This window comes from Spinacia oleracea, chromosome 4, assembly GCF_020520425.1.
Source record: "Spinacia oleracea cultivar Varoflay chromosome 4, BTI_SOV_V1, whole genome shotgun sequence".
Classification (NCBI taxonomy): Eukaryota; Viridiplantae; Streptophyta; class Magnoliopsida; order Caryophyllales; family Amaranthaceae; genus Spinacia; species Spinacia oleracea.
Genome location: NC_079490.1, coordinates 146,454,152 through 146,473,116, shown reverse-complemented (window position 1 = coordinate 146,473,116; position 18,965 = coordinate 146,454,152). Strand labels below are relative to the sequence as shown.

The 18,965-nt window shown below is 36.3% G+C and overlaps 2 protein-coding genes across 3 annotated transcripts; one reads left to right on the top strand and one right to left on the bottom strand.

Annotated features, from left to right (window-relative positions):
- The first annotated feature begins 320 nt into the window (after positions 1–320).
- LOC110792437 (polyprenol reductase 2) lies at positions 321–4,407 on the top strand. 2 transcript variants are annotated; one of them, XM_021997241.2, is made up of 6 exons: positions 321–657; positions 1,704–2,053; positions 2,803–3,037; positions 3,713–3,848; positions 3,935–4,006; positions 4,089–4,407. In XM_021997241.2, the coding sequence occupies exons 1-5, from the start codon at positions 487–489 to the stop codon at positions 3,961–3,963; spliced, it is 921 nt and encodes a 306-aa protein (XP_021852933.2). In that variant the 5' UTR covers positions 321–486; the 3' UTR covers positions 3,964–4,006; positions 4,089–4,407. The 2 variants fall into 2 exon arrangements, with proteins under 2 accessions (XP_021852933.2, XP_021852932.2); XM_021997240.2 differs by having other exon boundaries at positions 325–657; positions 3,713–3,811.
- Positions 4,408–4,564: 157 nt separating this feature from the next.
- LOC110792438 (NADP-dependent D-sorbitol-6-phosphate dehydrogenase-like) lies at positions 4,565–8,564 on the bottom strand. Its single transcript, XM_021997242.2, has 6 exons — positions 8,308–8,564; positions 6,558–6,652; positions 6,330–6,447; positions 5,811–5,943; positions 5,392–5,611; positions 4,565–4,959 (listed from the first exon to the last, which is right to left on the bottom strand). Exons 1-6 carry the CDS (start codon positions 8,438–8,440, stop codon positions 4,729–4,731), a joined length of 930 nt encoding a protein of 309 aa, XP_021852934.2. The 5' UTR covers positions 8,441–8,564; the 3' UTR covers positions 4,565–4,728.
- Between the last annotated feature and the right edge of the window lie 10,401 nt (positions 8,565–18,965).

Sequence of the window (18,965 nt, the reverse complement as noted above, 5' to 3'; positions counted from 1 at the left end):
CTGACATCAATGTACTTAAAATTTCAGAATTAGATTCGAAAAGAGCTTCAGAATTTTCCATAACTGCGAGCTCCATCGAAATAGAGGAGAGAGAAAAAATCGAAATAAACTCTAAGAACAAAAATTGCGCAACTTGAAGAAGAAGTAACAAAAAAAAGAAAGTTAGAAAACTTAGGAAAAAGATGCTGAACGACGTCGTTTTCGGGGTACAGCCAGCGCTGGCTGTACCCGCATCACACGACGTCGTTTGGTTAGGGGTACAGCCAGCTTGGCTGTACCCGAGGGCAGCCAAAAAATTGCGCTCCCGACTCAATTCCCTCAAAATCACGAGTGAATAGCAGTCAAGATATGTAGCCCTTTAACCCCCAAACAAGCCAAAGAAAACCCAGAAACTGCTCAAATATCAAATTGCCCCTCCATTTGTTCTTGCCCCAACCTTAGTATCTTCTTAATCCATCCTTAATAAGAAAAAACAGGGTCTCTGGAATGCTGAAAATGGAGTTAGGAATTGAAAGTTTGCTGAAAATGGCATGGGTAGCAGCAATTTTACCCATTTTAATTGCTTCCTTCCCATCATCTTATCTCAATCCGGTGCATCAAACTCTTCTTGTTTTTGCTGGTCGTGGAAAAATCATCCAGTCTTCTTCTCGTCTCAATGTAATCCCTCTTTTTTCTCTTTAAACTCTAATGTTTAATTTCAAATTCTGGGTTTGATTCATTTGGTTCTTTTGAAATTGTTAGACTATGCTATGTGTTTTATTTTTGCATCCTCAATTGTAAATCTTATGTTAAATATTATCATGTGGGGTTCTTTCTTTGGATTGAAATTAGTTTGATTTTGATTTGATACTGTTTTCCCTTCTTAATTGGTTTGAAAAGATGATAATTTGTTTGTCTTAATGGTTTAGACATGGTTTAAGGATTGAGTACCCCAAATGGAGATTGGTGTAGCACTTGTAACTGGGTGAACTTTTGTTATGAGCCTATAGAAAGTCATATAGGCAATGATGTAGATGTTAATGAGTACGTGGACCACCACCACACGACTTTACCGATTAAGCTAGTTGACACCAACGTTATTGGTAACTGTGGATAATATAGGGTCGACAACAGATTGACTGAAGAGCAATTAGAGTATTGTAATTATAGGGTGTTTATCTATGTGAAAATGAAGGAGACCTGGGTTATATCGTGGTCAATCATAGTCTTGTAGATGAAGCTGCATTTCCTGGATGACATTATTACCTTTGGAGCTGGAGCTGATAACTCCTGAGATGAATAGTGGGCCTTTCTCTCAGCTGGAGCTTGAACGGCAAAGGAGACGAATAAGAATATTGATTCATATTCAAATCATATATTCGGCTGAGGCTTGTACTTGAGAATGTAAACTCATGCTTCTAAACAATGTGGTTATTTTTAGCAAGCACAGCTAGATATAAGCAATATGTACTGTTGAATACTTTATTTTGAGGGGTGGCAGTATGTTCTGTTGAGTACTTACTATTACATAGATTGGATTGACATAGAATGGCAGTATTTGGATTTTATTGCTTCTAGTCTTGACTTTTCTTTCATTGAAAAATACTGAACTCTTCTCCTTGTCTTTTATCTGAAAGGATTATACCTCTTTCCTTTTGTTGTAGATCGGTCCTTTTTTTAAAGCAAATCATCTTGCTGACATGAGTAATTCTGTTGACTTGTAGAAACTCACAGTGCCCCAGAAATTTTTCTCACATTTCTATGGGTTTGCTGTGGTATGGACATCATTTTTGCTTCTCACAACTTGGATTTATGCACATAAAATTGGATCATTGGTTTCTGAGTCGACATCTCACTCTAATGTTGCCAGCTACTTGACTGGAGGTTCACAAGTTTTTTCCATTTATAAAACATATTCAACTTCACTGGAGCACAACTTTGGGATTTGGCAAGCAGTCTTTCTTCTTATATTGATGGAAATTCAAGTATTGCGGCGCTTGTATGAGTCGCTATATGTGTTTAACTACAGCAGTACAGCTCAGTTGCATATCTGCGGATATCTAACAGGTTTCTTGTAAGATACTTGTATCTTTTATGTCAGAGTTACCTGATTTGAATAGGCATCTTATTACTGATTCTACATACGTTCCTGCTTTGACTGACATTTTATTTTCCTTGCATCTTTTAAGAGTTTTAACCTTCGTAGAAAATTATTTCCCCCTAACAAGTAACAAGGATGTATGCATGTATGCTAAACTGGAACATAAAACACAGGATTTCTCATCTGCACTATACCTGATAAATGATGATTTTTCTGGTAGTGATATGTTTTAGTGTTACTTATTTCTGATTTGTTGGATTTGAAATTAAGTGCTGCAGTTGCCCCTTCTCTGATCCCAGACTTTCTGTTGTAATTTTGAGGAATTAATTCTTGGTTGTGCATCAAGCTTAAGCTTTATGGTGGCCGAATACTTCAGAATATAGAATGAGGACTTGTTCGTTATTCAATGAACTTGGGAACCAGTTAGCACTTGAAATGTTTGAGGATACCCTTTGAATTCACCACTTAAACCTCTGTTAAGACATGCTTATTTTGGTTTTAACATGTTTCATATGTTTTGTTGTAGGATCTAGTTAGCATTATGCTTCTTCAACATATTGATTACTGATTTTCTTAATTTGAGACACAAAAACTCTTCGATTGGTTGTTTATTATTACATTTGAACAACTTGCATTGTGCTTTCATAACTGTATATTGTATGCCATTATTTACTTTAAATTGGCTGGACTCTGTTTTATATGTTTGTACTTTTTGTGTTAAGCTTTTACACAGCAGCACCACTGTCCCTTTGCTGCAATTGTGCACCAGAAGTATTTACATTTGTGGCAAACACAGTTGCTGAGTTTATTGTGAAAGGAAAAAATCGCATGCCGCCTCTTGAATTTCAATGGTTGGAGTTTCTTACTCCTCTCCTGAAGCTTGGTTGGTTTCAATGGATTGGTGCAGTCATTTTCTTTTGTGGTTGGCTTCATCAGCGTCGCTGTCATGCCATTCTTGTGAGTATTCCTCTTTGCAATTTTCAGTTGGCATGAAAAAAGATCTTGGATATGTGAACAAATTATTACAGCAATTTGCTTGATATCTTGTTTTTGTTCCAATGGCAATTAACAAGTCCTTTCCCTAGCTAAACAAGTAAAAACATGTTATCCTCTCCATACTAAAATCGTAATTATTCAGACTGTCTTAGTTGAATTTAATTTGGTAGAATTTTTACATATTCTTCTCCCTTCCAACAGTTCCAAGGCCATGGTGCTTATTCAATTGTAAGTTTTAAGGTAGCTACAGAATGCTGTAACATACATCTGAGATCGAGAGCCTTATGCTATTATTTTTTTGTTTTTTTTATTCTGTAGACCGTAGTATATAAGGATTTCTGACAGCTTGGCTTTCGTGATTGAGGAAGACACTGAGCTGATTAGTATCTCGTATTTTCTGTTCCTTGGTAAATTTTTATTTTTTAAAAGACTCAATGGATAACTCAACATGTTTTTAATTGCCCTTAATTTAAAAACTGCTTATTTTTCGTCTTTTGTTTTATGCATCTTTGGAGAAAGGCTGTGGACTTGGTTATAGCTTTAGCAGATACTCCGTAAAAGTTTTGCTTTCTCTTTTACAAACTCTGTTGCAGATATTAAGTGTATACTAATGCAACATTACTAATATTCAATCAGGGGAATCTGCGGGAAGTGAAAGAAGAAGCTAAGGATTACCGAATCCCTCATGGTGACTGGTTCGAAGTTGTCTCCTGTCCTCATTATTTTGCTGAGATAGTAATGCTCCTTCTCCTCCCTCTTCCAAATAAAAAAAGTAAAATAGTATTTCCTCCTTGGTAATAATAAAAACTGATGATTGATTAATGATTAATGATTAATGATTAATGATTAATGATGAAGGTTATGTATGGCGGTCTTGTGGTTGCTAGCGGAGGCCTAGACCAGACTGTGTGGTTGATTTTCGCATTTGTGGTATTCATTCCTCTTTCCTTGAATGGCGTAATTTGGTGTCTTAATTAAAGCTGAGAATATTAAATGAATGGGTGAATTGCAGGTGGCTAATCTTGTGTTTGCAGCAGCAGAGACACAGCGATGGTATTGCCGCAAATTTGACAACTACCCAAGCAATCGCTATGCCATTATTCCCTATGTTTATTAAGAATGATCAATAATACAGTTGTACATATACGCTGAAAATTGTTTGTGAATCGTCTGGTTGTAACTTCCATTTAGAGGGAACCCAGCGTATAGAAATTTGTTAACCAGTCCTAAACTCCATGTATAAATTTTGCCCTGCGGCTCCATGTTAAATGACTATGCTGAGATGATGACTATCTCAAACATCACATCTCTTCTCCCCTGTTTTTACAGTACTGAGTACTCCCTTTCTTTTGTAACATTTAGAAAAAGAATTATACTAAATTTTAAACACCCTGCTAATGTGATATCCATGTTGTAGTTTAGTCGATCATAGTGGCAATTAATACATATATAATGACAGTTAGGTGCATATAAAGTTGAAGAATCAGGGATAAAATGACGTATGGCAATTTGTATGCCAAAAAAATATGCTTCAGAGTTCCACAAAAGATGTGTGGAAAGTTTTTAAACTTAGCTTACAAATGATTCCAACGTTAAACATTAACATGTCCTTTAATACGGAGTAGATCTTAAGATGTTATTCATAGTTAGCTTCATGCATACAAATCTACTCCCCAGAACTTGGCTGGTTGATTGGTTCGGTATTTGCGATCTATGGCTTTAATATGTTGCATGTCTTCTTCTTTCAGCTCGAAGTCTAGAACTTGGAAGTTTTCCTTCAATCTATCTAGCTTGGAGGACTTTGGTATGACAACTGTATTGCGCTGGATCCCCCATCGGAGAACAATCTGTGCTGCTGTCTTTTTGTGTTTCTCCGCAAGGCCCTGATAAATAAAAAAAAATAAAAATAGGAACAAGATCAGGTTCGCAGCAGCCAACCAGATTCAAAATGGGTTATTTCAGTTTGATGTTTCCCTAATTAAGCCTCTCAGAAGAAGAAGGGATATATCACCACCTGATTGGCACTGATATCCTATTATCTTGTCATCTCACACAGTTGTGGTCTTTGCAAATGAATCCCAGGTATTTGGGTGACATTTTGTAGATAGTGGACAAAAAATTAAAGTCATCCCATAAAGCAACAATTCATTTAGGGGTGTACATCTTCTTTTATGTCTTGTTTTCCGGACAATGACTGATATAGACACAGTTCCATAAAGAAACTAGAGGCATAAGATTTACAATATTGGTATGAGGATGATACTAAATACTCGCAAGAAAATATCCGCATAAGAACAGATTGGGACATTATTTACCTTAAGAACTGGATCATCCAAGCAAGATACTGTACCGAACCATTCAGTGTTAGCAGCTGCACCTCCTAGAGGAGTATGTGCAGTAACACTGATCCCATGCTTCAGACAGAATTTCACCAGTGAATCACGTTGGAAGTAAGGATGTGTTTCAATCTGGTTCACAGCTGGCTTTATTTTGGAATAAGCTAAACAATCTCTTGTCAGAAAGATGTCATAGTTGCTGCAACCAATTTTAATAATTAGTGATCTAAACTCACTCTAAGCTATTATGCGTATAAACGTATTTATAAATTATAAATTATAAATAGCGCAGAAACATAATGGAAAATAATGAGATATTTCAAGAAGTGGCCAAAGATCCTTTTCTTTTTTCCATTTTCACATCAGAGTATTAAATTATTAAGCTTTGTCGGAGTTACCTGATACCAATGCTGCGAACTAAACCTGTAGAAACGAGATCTTCCATAGCGTGCCAGGTGGTCTCCAAGGATATGGTAGTGTCAATTTCCAGCACACCATCCTCATCCAATGCACTTGCAGTGGTGCCAACTCCTGCCACATTGTACAAGAAAAGTAAGCTTTGCTACACCGAAAATATCAGCTGATAAGTTACTACATGACTCTGAAAATCTACAAGTAATTCAGTATCATGCACACAACAACTGACGGCTTTGCTTAAGGGTGTTTATCAAAATAAAGTATAAATAATTCTTCATGTAACATCCTAGAACCTCGACATGAAGAGCTCTTGACCATTTACAATTATACAAGTGTAAGACATCTTTATATAAGTGTACGAGACCGGGTCATCTATCTCATACCAGTATACCACCGCACAAAAACCCAACATCTTTATTGTCCGATTATCAGCCAGCTGTTGTTCCTAGCATAACTATATTTGCAATTTATCATTCAAGAGTCGAGATTTTTAATTTTACCAGTATGCTTTGTGGCTACAGGAAAGTGAACCAAGTACAGATCCAAATAATCAAGGCGAAGTTTCTTTAAACTGTCTTTGCAGGCTTCAAGTACATGTCCATGGTCAGAGTTCCACAGCTGCAATTGGGATCAGATATGATACATGAGTGCAATTGTCAGCTAGTGAGCCAGATATCTCCCAAAATTAGAAATACTGTCCCCTTTTTGCCCTTTGAAAACAGCCTGACCTTAGTGGTTATGAAAAGATCCTCCCTCTTAACAAGCCCAGTTTGAAATGCATCAGCAAGTGCCTCCCCAACCTCAGCTTCATTCTGGTAATCAGCTGCAACAAAACTTAACTGCTTACTCATCGTAATCTTATCAATAAAGACCTGAAGATATATGTGCTACTGAACATCAGTATGTGTTCTCTACTTGTCATTCTAAGGCTCTTGCATAAAAAATTGTTCTGAAGTAAACTGCCCCAAGTTTTCGAAATACATCCTTCCAATTTAATATTCATTCTGAAACAACAAACAAACAGTACAGAATCATAAATCACACAGCAACATAAAAAAAACACCCTCTTCACCTATTGACGAGCCATAAGTCTTCCATTATGACTTGGTTGGAATTATGGTTGATAAGAAACCGAAGGAGTTCAAGCACTCGACCTTAATAACGAGTTCCAACAAAGCAAATACTCTCAAGTTAAAAAAAAAAAAAAAAATCCTACTTTTGGGCGTTTTAGCATTTTGCCAATACTAATGACTTCATAAGTATTTCGTAAAATCCATTGGTACTCATAAGACTAAGTCATAACTCATTACTCTATTTGATTCATACATTTGATCAAACATTCCAGCTCTCTTTTCTTATTTAATAATGTCTCAACCCTAGTTTAGCTTGGGTACTAAGCTAATCAAAATCCCCGTCCAAACTCCAAAGTCGAGCTTTAGTTGGGTTTAGACCGAGCTAATCTGGTAACTAGCGAGTACGTTAGGCAAACTTCAAAATGTACATAGTGTAGGAAATATGACTAATTGTATATGGAGCATAACAAACTTATTTGGATTAATAGTAGATAAAAATGCAAAAGGCTTATCTGAGAATGTCGTAACATGACAAGATATCACTGCACTAAAGTTGAATTTGCCCCGTTACATACACACGGCCTCTTAGCAATCAACCTCCAAGGTTATACGACGTCTACCTTGTTGGTGTAGCAAAGAGGTAGATTGAGAACCAAATTGACACTACCCAAGAACTCGAAGGACAAAGTGTTTGAAGCAATTTTTATGGAGAAGCTAGAGAATATTTTTTGTCTGTCTTTTCCCTTGGAAGGAGAGAGTGTCTTATATATTCTTTAGTCAATGAGCCAAAAAAAGGAAGGTAATTAATTTGTGACAATAAAGTTGAAAGGTGAATCAATTAGCCTATATTTAGAGAGAGCAAATCAAAGGAAATGCAATTGAATGGTCAAATATATTATTATGACCTTTCACGGAATCAAACACGAATTCAATCAATTATTTTGTCCAAAAATATATAAGAGGGTATTTTATCAACGGGAAACATTTGTTCTTTTGAAGCAAAACCACCTGCAATGAACAAAACTCCAACACAGACCTATAATAACAACTTTTTTTGACAACTTAGTACATCTGTACAGAGCAACTATTTCCCAAAATGCAACAATTGACATACACATATGAAATTGGAGAATCACAAACCAGAAAGCAGACTACATCATGAATTCATATTCTATAGAAGTAGTACTTTAACACCAACTAACATCATTTAATATGATAATTAACACAGCGGGCACAGTAACAATAAATTAATCACGAAACCCCCTCAAAAAACGAAACCCAGAAATAATCAGAAATACCACCTACCCTAAAGTTTTAAAATTGAAAAAAGGGGGAAATCATAATATGAGAATTTGCTAATTAACAATAAAAGGGTATCGAAAAAGGAAGAGGGGGAAAGAAATACCAGCGCAATCAAAGTGACGATAACCCATTTTAATGGAGTTGAGGATGAGATCTTTGACGTCCTTCTTATCCATTCGCCAAACTCCAAGCCCAACAACCGGCATTTTGAATCCATTGTTCAATGTGATCGCCATTTTTCCTCTCTCTCACTCGGGTTTTTAGCGATGAACTTCAATAACGTAGAAGCTGAATTTGTTGTTTCTGCGTCTCTCAGATTGTAATTTTTTTACGGTGTTGTTTTTGAATCGGCATATTCTGATGTTCCATCTATAAAAACAATTACCAGCAGTTTATTTACTGTACGACCATTTTCAACCAATAAGGGCTCGTTCGGTATAAGTGTGAGTTTTCAGTTTTTTGTTTTAAGAAAACTCAAAACTAGTTTCCGGTTTATCATTATGTGTTTTCAAAACCAAAATAAAACTATAGTGAAATACGAAGTACTAACTACTCCCTCTGTCCCAGATTAGTTGTTACACTTTTCTTTTTCGTCCGTCTCAGATTAGTGGTTATACTTCTAAATTAGGAATGACCCCACAATTATTATATTGTCTCTCTTTTCCCACTAATCTTTTTTTGTCCCAATACTCTCTCTCATTCAATTAAAAAAATAGCCCACCAACTCCTATCACATCTACTTTTTTAATAAAATAATAATTGATAACCAAATAACCACTTATTACCTAAAACTTTGTGCAAAGGTAAGTGTAACAACTAATTTGGGACGGAGGGAGTACTAAATTACAATATCAGGCTATATCTTTAACCTTTAAAAGTGGGAATAAGCCTACTGTAACTTATCTACAGTAAATGAAACGATTCGTTTCCTCTCCTTTTACAATTGGCGATACGCATTACTCCGTATTCCCCACTACACTACTCCTCTCTCTCCTCTCCTCTCCTCTCATCCGTACTTCATCTGGTTTCTTCCTCCCTCGAATCCCTATCATCCATGGGAGACTTATTCATGCATGGATTCAAGCAAAGGATTATTACTTTCTCGATCTTCCTTTTAATAGATTGATTAATGTTCTGGTAAATTTTCTCTCCATTTTGCCTCAATTGTCAATTTCTAGAATCATCCTGAATTTTCTCTCTATTTCTGGTGAAATCGAATGCAAAATGTTCAAACTTTGCTAGAAATTATCATGACATCGGGTGCTAAGAAGAGAAAAGCTTACAAGAAAAAGGCGCAAAAGCAATCCCATAACACTGATGGGTCTCACCTTCAAGGTATTATTTTAAAATTTGCTTAGACCCTTTTATTCACATGGCTTATCTATCTGTTATAATTATTAATCAATGATTAATTTCTATTTTTTTGGTATTTAATTGTTCATCTACATGAATTTTGGGTATCTAGGTATGTGTTTGTATTTTGATTTGGGGTTTCATTTGATAGGTATTTGATTTGTGTTTTTTTTTTTGATGTGATTGGTTCGTGCTGTTTTGGGAATTGGTTTTTTGGGTATTTGTTTCAATTGTTTGATTCTGAATTGAATTGGGTTTTGTTCAATGGATGAAACTATGTTAGGGATTGATGAGGCAAAATCACATGATGAGAGGGAGAGGGGTGAAGGAGAGAGAGAGTCTCTTGAGATTTCAGTTTCAGTTTGGAGTAGTGGTAATTTAGAATAACTTGTGTTGATTTTACTGTCAAATGTATCTTTTTTTATTATCTATTAATTTTTGTGAATACTGGGTAACAAAAACTATGAATATCACTTTTTACCAATCTTGATATAGCATTTTTCTTTATTTTTTTTGTTTTGCTTCGTAGGCATTAAGATTCTTGTATTTGAGCATTAACATTGTGAGTTTGGATAATTTCCTTGGTATATGAGAATGAACTTCTTTTGACATTTTCCCTCATAAATTGTATTTATGATCTATCCATTTGGTTTATCATTTTATTCGATTGGTGATATTCCAATGGGTAATCATGGTTGTTTTCTATATGTGGTTTTCCTCCCATTTGCGTTTATTCTTTTTACTCCCACCAACTTTTAATTAAACAAAACGAAAAAATGAAATAAAAAGAGGAGAGATAAGTTGTTCTAATTGTTTAATTTGGTAACAGTATAATCTTCCCAAACATGCATCTATTGCTTAAGCATTTTGATGAACTTAATTATTAAGACTAAGACGTTTGAATTAACTCAAGGCACTAAACAAACTTACAGAAGGATAAGGTCATTTGTAGTGTAACTCCCACCAGCTGAGCAGTTTTTGACGAGCCTCTTTGGGAAGCTTTCCTTTCTTCTTCTTCTTCTTAGAGAGTTCCTGCTTTAAACTACTCAGGTAACCGCTGTATTTCTTCAGAAGGTGATTCTTCAATTCTCGGTAAATTGACTGTGATTTTGAATCCTGCTATAGTAGAATCTGTTATAGCAGCTTTATATCTTGACTACGATTTTGACTTGAAGTTCCTTTGGTAGGTTAGTACATTGCCTCTTTGTTCTCTTGTCCTTTTCTGGGACTTCGTCCTCCAATGACTCTCCCAATTGTTAGGCCCCCTGATGTTCCAGTTGTTATGCCAGTAGAGAAACCACAAACTACTGTTTATGTTGGCAAAATAGCCTTTTCGTTGGAGAGTGATGTTATACGTTCGCTCCTTGAGACATGTTAATATCATGAAAGCCATTTTTATTTTGTTTCTTTTTCCTTCCCATGCTGACATGGTATAAATTTTCCTTTTCATATTTTTGTCCCATTGTTTATGCGGTGAATCTTTTATTTTCGAGCTCAGGATCCGTCGGATGGAACACCAAGAAGATTGGGTTATGTGAAATTGAATATGCTGAAGGGGTTCTCCAAGCTCTACGAGAATGCAATGTTGACGGCGAAGAGCTGGTGGTATGTTCTATTCTGTTGTATAATGTCTTTGCAGTAGGAAGCTTTGACCATGCATCATGCATTTAATATCAAATTTTCTGTGCTTGAGTACTTCTGTCATTCAATTTGATATACTAATATGTTTATCCCGAGTATTGCTTCCGCATGCCAATTTTTACACTCAAATGAAGCAATCTTGCCGTCCTATGTTTGATTTCTTTTTATTTATTTCTTATGACAAGTAAGCAGTTTTGGAAAGTACAGCAGTTGCCAGAGTAAAATATGGAAAAGGGAAAAGTTAGTTCAATGTGGGAATGCGTGAGCTGGGTTTCTGGGTTATGGGTTGATGAAATTCGAGAATTATTTGTTGATTTTGTACCTGAAATGGTCAATTTTCGCTTCTTTTTTTTTTGAAATTTGTAGTTGAATTGTGATTTTGTATTTGAGTCAGAGGGTTATTTATGGTTTTAGGGGGTATTTCAGTAGGGGTATTGTTAGGTTTTAATGGTTTGACGCCGATGTGTATTATTTAGCAGGATAATTGTTCGCAAAAGGTAGTACATTGGCTATCAGAACCATTGCTATATAATTTGTTCTTTATCCCGAGGCGGGGGTGAGAGATAACCCTGTAATTTTGTAAATACTATGTGAGTGTGATGTTATTGTTACATTTTTGTGTAGATGCTGCTTGATGAATTTGATTAAAATGTCTTTTCTTCACTTTTATGGACCCTTAAGCAATATCATTGCATATTCCGAAAGTTGGCGCCTTGTCTTACGTGTTGCTTAATTGGCATGTATGTAGAGGGGGTTGCTATAGATTCTTTATTAAATGGTGTTTTTTGCTGTTGGGTTTGAGGGTCGTAAATATTTGGAAGGTGTAATTATCTTAAAATCTACATTAGTAGTGAAATTTGTTGATGGTATTGCAAGAACATGTGCTGAGTTTTTTTGTGGTGTAAGTGGGAGGTTTTGTAAGATTGGTGTAGAAATTTCCCTTACATGCTAACTGCTAAGTCAACCCTTGTGTAATTATCTAGGTAAGTCATGGTAAGGCATAATAATGTTGTGCACTTGTGCTTAATGGCCATTTTCAAGAAGCATTTGCAGAACTACGTCAAGACTTGGTTCAATCAGCCCCCTCATAAAACCAGAAGAAGAGTAGGTAAGTTTACCTTCTCTTACACATGTATGCATTTGTGATGGAAATGTCAACCAAGAACCCAGCCCCACAACAATAATAACAATGTCGAAGCCTCAATCCCAAGTATCCATGTCCTCCAAAGATCTTCTGTATTATGGAGTTACACACATGAGACAGGTACTCCCATATTCCCTTCTCCTAACTAGAACAGAGTAATAGGCCTTTTATGAATTTGAAGCTTACTTATTATAAAGGCCTACTATAATGATAATTCAAGTATGGAAAGTAATTATTAAGCACTATTTTACTTCTTACTCTGTACTGTAACCATTATTTGCTAGGAGATAAATAGTTGATGTCAAGTTCAACTAAAAATAAGCGTGAATAATGTGACGACTTAAATTCATTATCAAATCTATCCACTTATATATCACATCATTGAAGGTAATTGAGTAGGGTAATTAATTCTTGTTTAAACATCATGCTTTGTTATACTCGATCAGTTAGTTTGACATCAAGTTGGTGAATTCAACTATTGCATATTTCATCAGTTTTATGACATTGCTTCTTTTAGAAATAAGGTGCCAACAATTGCCTCTTTTTGGATAAACAAGGTCAACCTCATATTCTTGCAAGGAAACAGAATTGAGAAACCAGTTCTACAATGAATACAGGGCCTATATGGAAAAAGCTTACACAAGGACAATAAATTAATACTCAATGCTACTGTGACAGCAAAAAAAATAGAATGTATTATTTGCTTGCTTCTCTAGCATAAATACTATCCGGTTCACCAAGATATTAGGTATTCACATATATGACAAACCTTGTTGATCATCAAGTGCAGCTCTACTGATTCCACCAAGGACTTTATAAGCTTCAGAATGTACCGAATCTACCCTCAATGCATAAATGTTCACCACAGCTTCCAGTGTTTTATTTCACCAAATTGTATGACAAGGTGTTATATTGTACTAAAGCTCTATGTCTTTTACCTTGTTTTTTTTTATTAAATTCTTTTTTACCTTGTCACGCGTATAGGACACTTCACTTCATAACGTTCACATAGATGCACATAAAGTATTTGGACCAAAGTTGGTGCCAAGTAGCTCCTCCTAGCCATACCGCACGCAACGCGCGCGACCAGGCTACTAGTAAAGTAAAAAAAAACCTTCGTAATTACTAACTACAACAGTGAGTAGTCTCAATTAAACTTTGTACAACACGTGGAATCTCAAAGTATTATCAAATGTAATTCAAAAACAAAAATAAAATTTTGGATGACTATTACTTCTCTCCTTTCATGGTCATTGTCTGCCTTCCTACTTCCCCCATTAATCAGAGCGATTTCCTTCAATATTGCATAAAGATCTAATAATTCTCTAAATACGTTACTTTCTAAGTTATTTCCCACCATACCGTCCACGTAAGCAAGGGAGAAAGAGAAGTAAATTTTTTTTTCCGATTCAGCATTGGACCGCCATATGAGATAGCGGTTTCGTTTTAAAGCAAACCGCCATCTCAGATGGCGGTTCAATGTTATAAACCCCGCTATCTGGGATAGCGGTTTGCTTTAAAACAAAACCGCTATCTCAGATGGCGGTTTGTTTAGTTGTAAATTATTTTTAACATGAATTACAGTTTAAATAGAAATATAACTTAGAAATAACCTTTTGTGACATCAATTGCGTCTGTAGCTCAGTGGTGGATAGAGCGTGTTTCTAAGCAGAAGGTTGTGGGTTCAACCCCTACCTAGCGCGCTTATTTATTTTTTACCACTTCTTAATATTAATTATAAACATTATCAAATTTAACTTATCAACATCAGCGTATGTAGCTCAATGGATAGAGCGTTTGTTTCCTAAGCAGAAGGTCATAGGTTCGACCCTTACCTAACGTGCTTATTTTTTTTACCATTTATAAATAGTGATTATAAACCGCTATCTCACATAAACCGCTATGATAGCGGTTTAGTGTCGCTTCGTAAAAAAAAAAACCGGTTTTAATGCTGACGTGGACGGTATGGTGGGAATTAAGTTAAAAAGTGGCGCATTTTGGGAATTTGACGTTCTTTAAACAATATTGAAGGAAATCGCTCCATTAATCAACCTCCATTACTTATTGTTAGCATAAAAAGTAAAATATTTTTCGCAACATTTAAACTCCATATATTAGTCCATATTACTATATCCAGAAGAAAGAGGAGTCATGTTCGTAAAAAAGGAGTAGAGTTGTCCATACGACTCTTTTACCATGAAAATGAGGGGATATCCAAAATTGATATTGTGGAGTAACATTTGTACTTCTTCCATCCCTAAAAGATTGTCTCATCATATTAATTCAATAAAGATCTGAGTGAATGTCCAAAATTGATATTATGAAGTAACATTTGTACTTCCTCCGTCCCTAAAAGATTGTCCCATGTTAGATTGTTATGAATTAAAACCGTATTAATTCAATAAAGATCGAAAGATTTTGATTTGTAGTTTTCTAGTTGGGCAATAAATGAAGAACAATAAATACTCAAATAAAGAACACGAAATTTATAGTGGTTCACTCATAAATGAGCTACAACCACTTTTGGGGATGGGGGATTAATGCTTGTATTAATCACTTCAAACTTTGAGAAGGTATTACAATTAGAAATGGTTTGAGAATGAGTTTAGATCTACTTTCTCTCTCTAACTCTCTTGTGTTTATGTGTTTCTATAAACTTTCCACACTAATCAAAAATAGGTTTGGTTGGTATATATAGTACCAAAGAAGAAATTAGATCAATGGAGTAGAAAAGCCTACGTAGCCCAAAACAAAACGCGAGAAAAGACCTCGCTCAGTTGTGCGTGCGCACAAAATTCCCAAAAACAGGCAGTAGCTACTGTAAAATCCGTGCGTGCGCACGCCCTTAGGTTGTGCGTGCGCACAATACAGAGGAAGCCAATTGCTTCATTTCCTTTCTTCCTCCAATTCTTCTTTGCATAATTAGTAAACGCAAGTATATTAATCTTCCATTTAGAATTTAGTTCACCTATTCACAACAATTCTCCACCTTGAATTCAATCCTTCACACTCCTCAAACTTGAGTAATATACAACAAGCTTTCCCCCCTCCAACATGCCCCCTTGGGGATCACTTCGATAATGGAGTAAGACCAACTAAGTCCACGCACAAAGTGAACTTAATTAGTGGTTGGCAATGGCTTTGTCAACATGTCCGCGGGATTGTCTTCGTACCAACCTTCTCCAAGACCAAGCTCTTTTTCCTAACCTCGTCTCGAACGAAATTATACTTCACGACAATGTGTTTCGTTCTCTTGTAGAATGTGTTTTGGTTCTTTGACAAATGAATTGCACTTTGACTATCACAAAATACACAAACCAACTTTGAACTTGGACTAACCTCTCTTACAAGACCATTTAGCAATTTTGCCTCTTTGAATGCCTCGATAATCGCCATGAACTCGGCTTCCGTAGTTGAAAGTGCTACAACATCTTGTAGCGATGATTGCCAACTTACCGCCTACCACCCAAGGTAAACACATACCCCGAAGTCGATTTTCGATCATCCATATCACCTCCATAATCCGAATCACAAAAGCCTTCAAGTACGTTTGTATCTCTTCCAAACTCAAGACAAACGTTTGAGGTACCCTTCAAATACCTCAACAACCACTTCACGGCTTACAAATGAACCTTTCCCGGATTCTCCATAAAGTGACTCACCATGCTCACGGCATGAGAAATATCCAGCCTAGAACACATCATAGCATACATCACAATTTCAACCGCACTAGTATATGGAATGTGAGTCATAGCTTCCTCTTCTTCTCTTGATTGAGGACTAAGCTACTTTGAGAGTTTAAAGTGAGCACTTATTGGAGTAGACACGGGTTTTGCATGCATTATGGAGAAGCGCTCAAGCACTTTCTCTATGTACCTCCTTTGACTAAGATACAATAACCATGAGCTCTTTTCTCTCTTGATCTCCATGCCAAGAATCTTCTTGGCTTCTCCAAGATCTTTCATATCAAACTCACTTCCTAGCAACTTCTTCAAGTTGTCAATCTCAATCAAGTGCTTACAAGCCACCAATATGTCATCTACATATAGAAGTAAGTAGATGAAGGAACCACTTTCAAGTTCTTTAAAGTACACACAACTATCATAAGAACTCCTTGTGAATTCATGTGCAATCATGAATGTATCAAATCTCTTGTAGCATTGCCTTGGTGCTTGCTTCAATCCATACAATGACTTCACAAGACGACATACATGACCTTCCTTTCCTACTTCCTCAAAACCTTACGGTTGTCTCATATAGATCTCTTCCTCCAATTCACCATGAAGGAATACGGTTTTGACATCTAGTTTGTGAAGCTCTAAGTCTTCAATGGCTATCAAGGCAAGCAACACTCTAATTGAAGAATGCTTCACAACCGGGGAAAACACCTCATGAAAGTCAATGCTTTCTCTTTGTGAAAACCCCTTTGTAACCACTCTTTCCTTGTAAACGAGTCCTCCGAACTCCAGTGTAGCCTCTTTCTTCTTATAAACCCATTTGCACCCCATAATTTTCTTGCCCTTTGGTGCAAGGCACAAGTTCCAAGTATTGTTCTTCTTCAATGATTCCATTTCTTGCTTCATGGCCATCAACCATTTCCCGGCATCTTGTAGAAACATAGCTTCCTTGTAGGAACAACGATCATCATTGTCGATCTCTACCTGACTTGCAACGGATAGAGCATATTTTACATATTCACATTCCTCAATGTACCTATTTGGAGGCTTGATTTTCCTATTTGCTCTCTCCACCGCAATGGATGTCTTTTGGGCCCTTGGTGTACTTTCACGTGGTCTCCTTGGTGAGGGGCCATCTTCATGTGGATGATCATCATGCTCCACCTCCTCCTCGGTATCACGGGAAGTACCTACATCATTAACAATGCAAAGCTCCTTTCCCGGAGTAATCATACAATTTTCATCAAAGTAATATCCCTAGAAGTTATAACTCTTCTAGTTTTATCACACCATACTCTATAACCCTTATCACCCATTCCATAACCCACCAAAAAATACATTTTCTAGCTCTAGGGTTAAGTTTACTCTCAATTTGATGTATATAAGCCGGACAACCAAATATTTTCAAATTAGAATAATTAATGTGAGTTCCGTACCATACCTCTTGAGGTGACTTGAAGTTAAGAGCCGAGTGAGGAGAACAGTTCACCAAATAGCAAGCCGTAGAAACGGCTTCCGGCCAAAATGATTTTCCCATATTTGTTTGTGAGAGCATGCATCTAGATTTCTCAAGGAGAGTCTTATTCATACGCTTCACAACCCCATTTTGTTGAGGTTTACCCACATAAGTTCGATGCCGCACAATATCATTCTTGAGACAATAACTTGTGAACTTCTTTTCAACAAACTCTAGACCATTGTCGGTTCTCAAAGTCTTCTCCGTTTTCTTTTCAATCATGGTCCTCCAATTGACAAATATATCAAAGACATCATCTTTGTGCTTGAGAAAGAACACCCACACTTTTCTAGAGAAGTCATCAATAATTGTGAGCAAATAGTAACAACCACTCATTGAGTGTAACGCCCCGACCTCTAATTCAATAATTAACACATAATTAGCAGCGGAATTATCCTAATTGGTCGGGACATTACCTGCCGTAACTTCCTTTTCGGAAATTACAAGGCAAACATCAATCATAAGCCTTTAAATACTCCAAAATATATATAATAATCCTTTATATTATCAAAATAAAAGTGCATAACTTACTAATAGTCTTTAATTAAAACTATTAAAACTTTAAGCATAAACTAGGTGAATATTATTAACGTGAAATTCCTCGCCACTACTCGTGTCCATCGTTCCCCGCAGTACCTAAAACGGAAAACAAAACGGTGAGCCGAAGACTCAGTAACGAACTATTCTAGCAGCGTAAATTCATTTCAATTCATTTTATTTAATAACACAAGGAGAATAGAATAAGTAAAACATTTAGTAAAACATCATATTCAATTCATTCATAAACTTTGCAATTTTAACATGCTAGTTGTCGGCAAGTACGAACCGTGAAGGAATTCTCCACTGGGCCTGGGCTCATCGTAACATGGGGCCTGGGCCCTGAGCCTGGGCTCATAAACCATGGGAGCCTGGGCTCGTAATCCATGGGTGGACATGTGTCCGTGGTGCATGCATGACCGATAGATAGGAAGATGGTAGTTTATATACCGCCAGACAAACCAAGTCTTTCACTTTCATTTATCATGTTTTATGTATTTTTACCAAGCCTTGGCTTGTATTTCAGTTGAAACAACATAACTCTTTGTAGATCATAAAGCATCATTTGGATCTTGGGATCCATAAAACATCATTTCATTCGTGGCATCATAAGAACATCATTTTATGAGAAAACTCAATCAAATCATATTATAACGAATAATTCAAACAAATCATAATTCATTCCCACAATCCATAAAACATGCACTACTAGAAAAAGGGTTTATAACGACAAACTTTTTCGTCGTTATAAGTCTCAAAATTCGTCGTTAAAACCTTTAACGACGAACAAAGTTCGTCGTGAGTTTTGTCGTAGTAGCTGCCGACGTTATTAGTATTAACGTCAACGTTCGTCGTGAATTTTACACGACGAATTTATTGTTGGTCGTTATTTA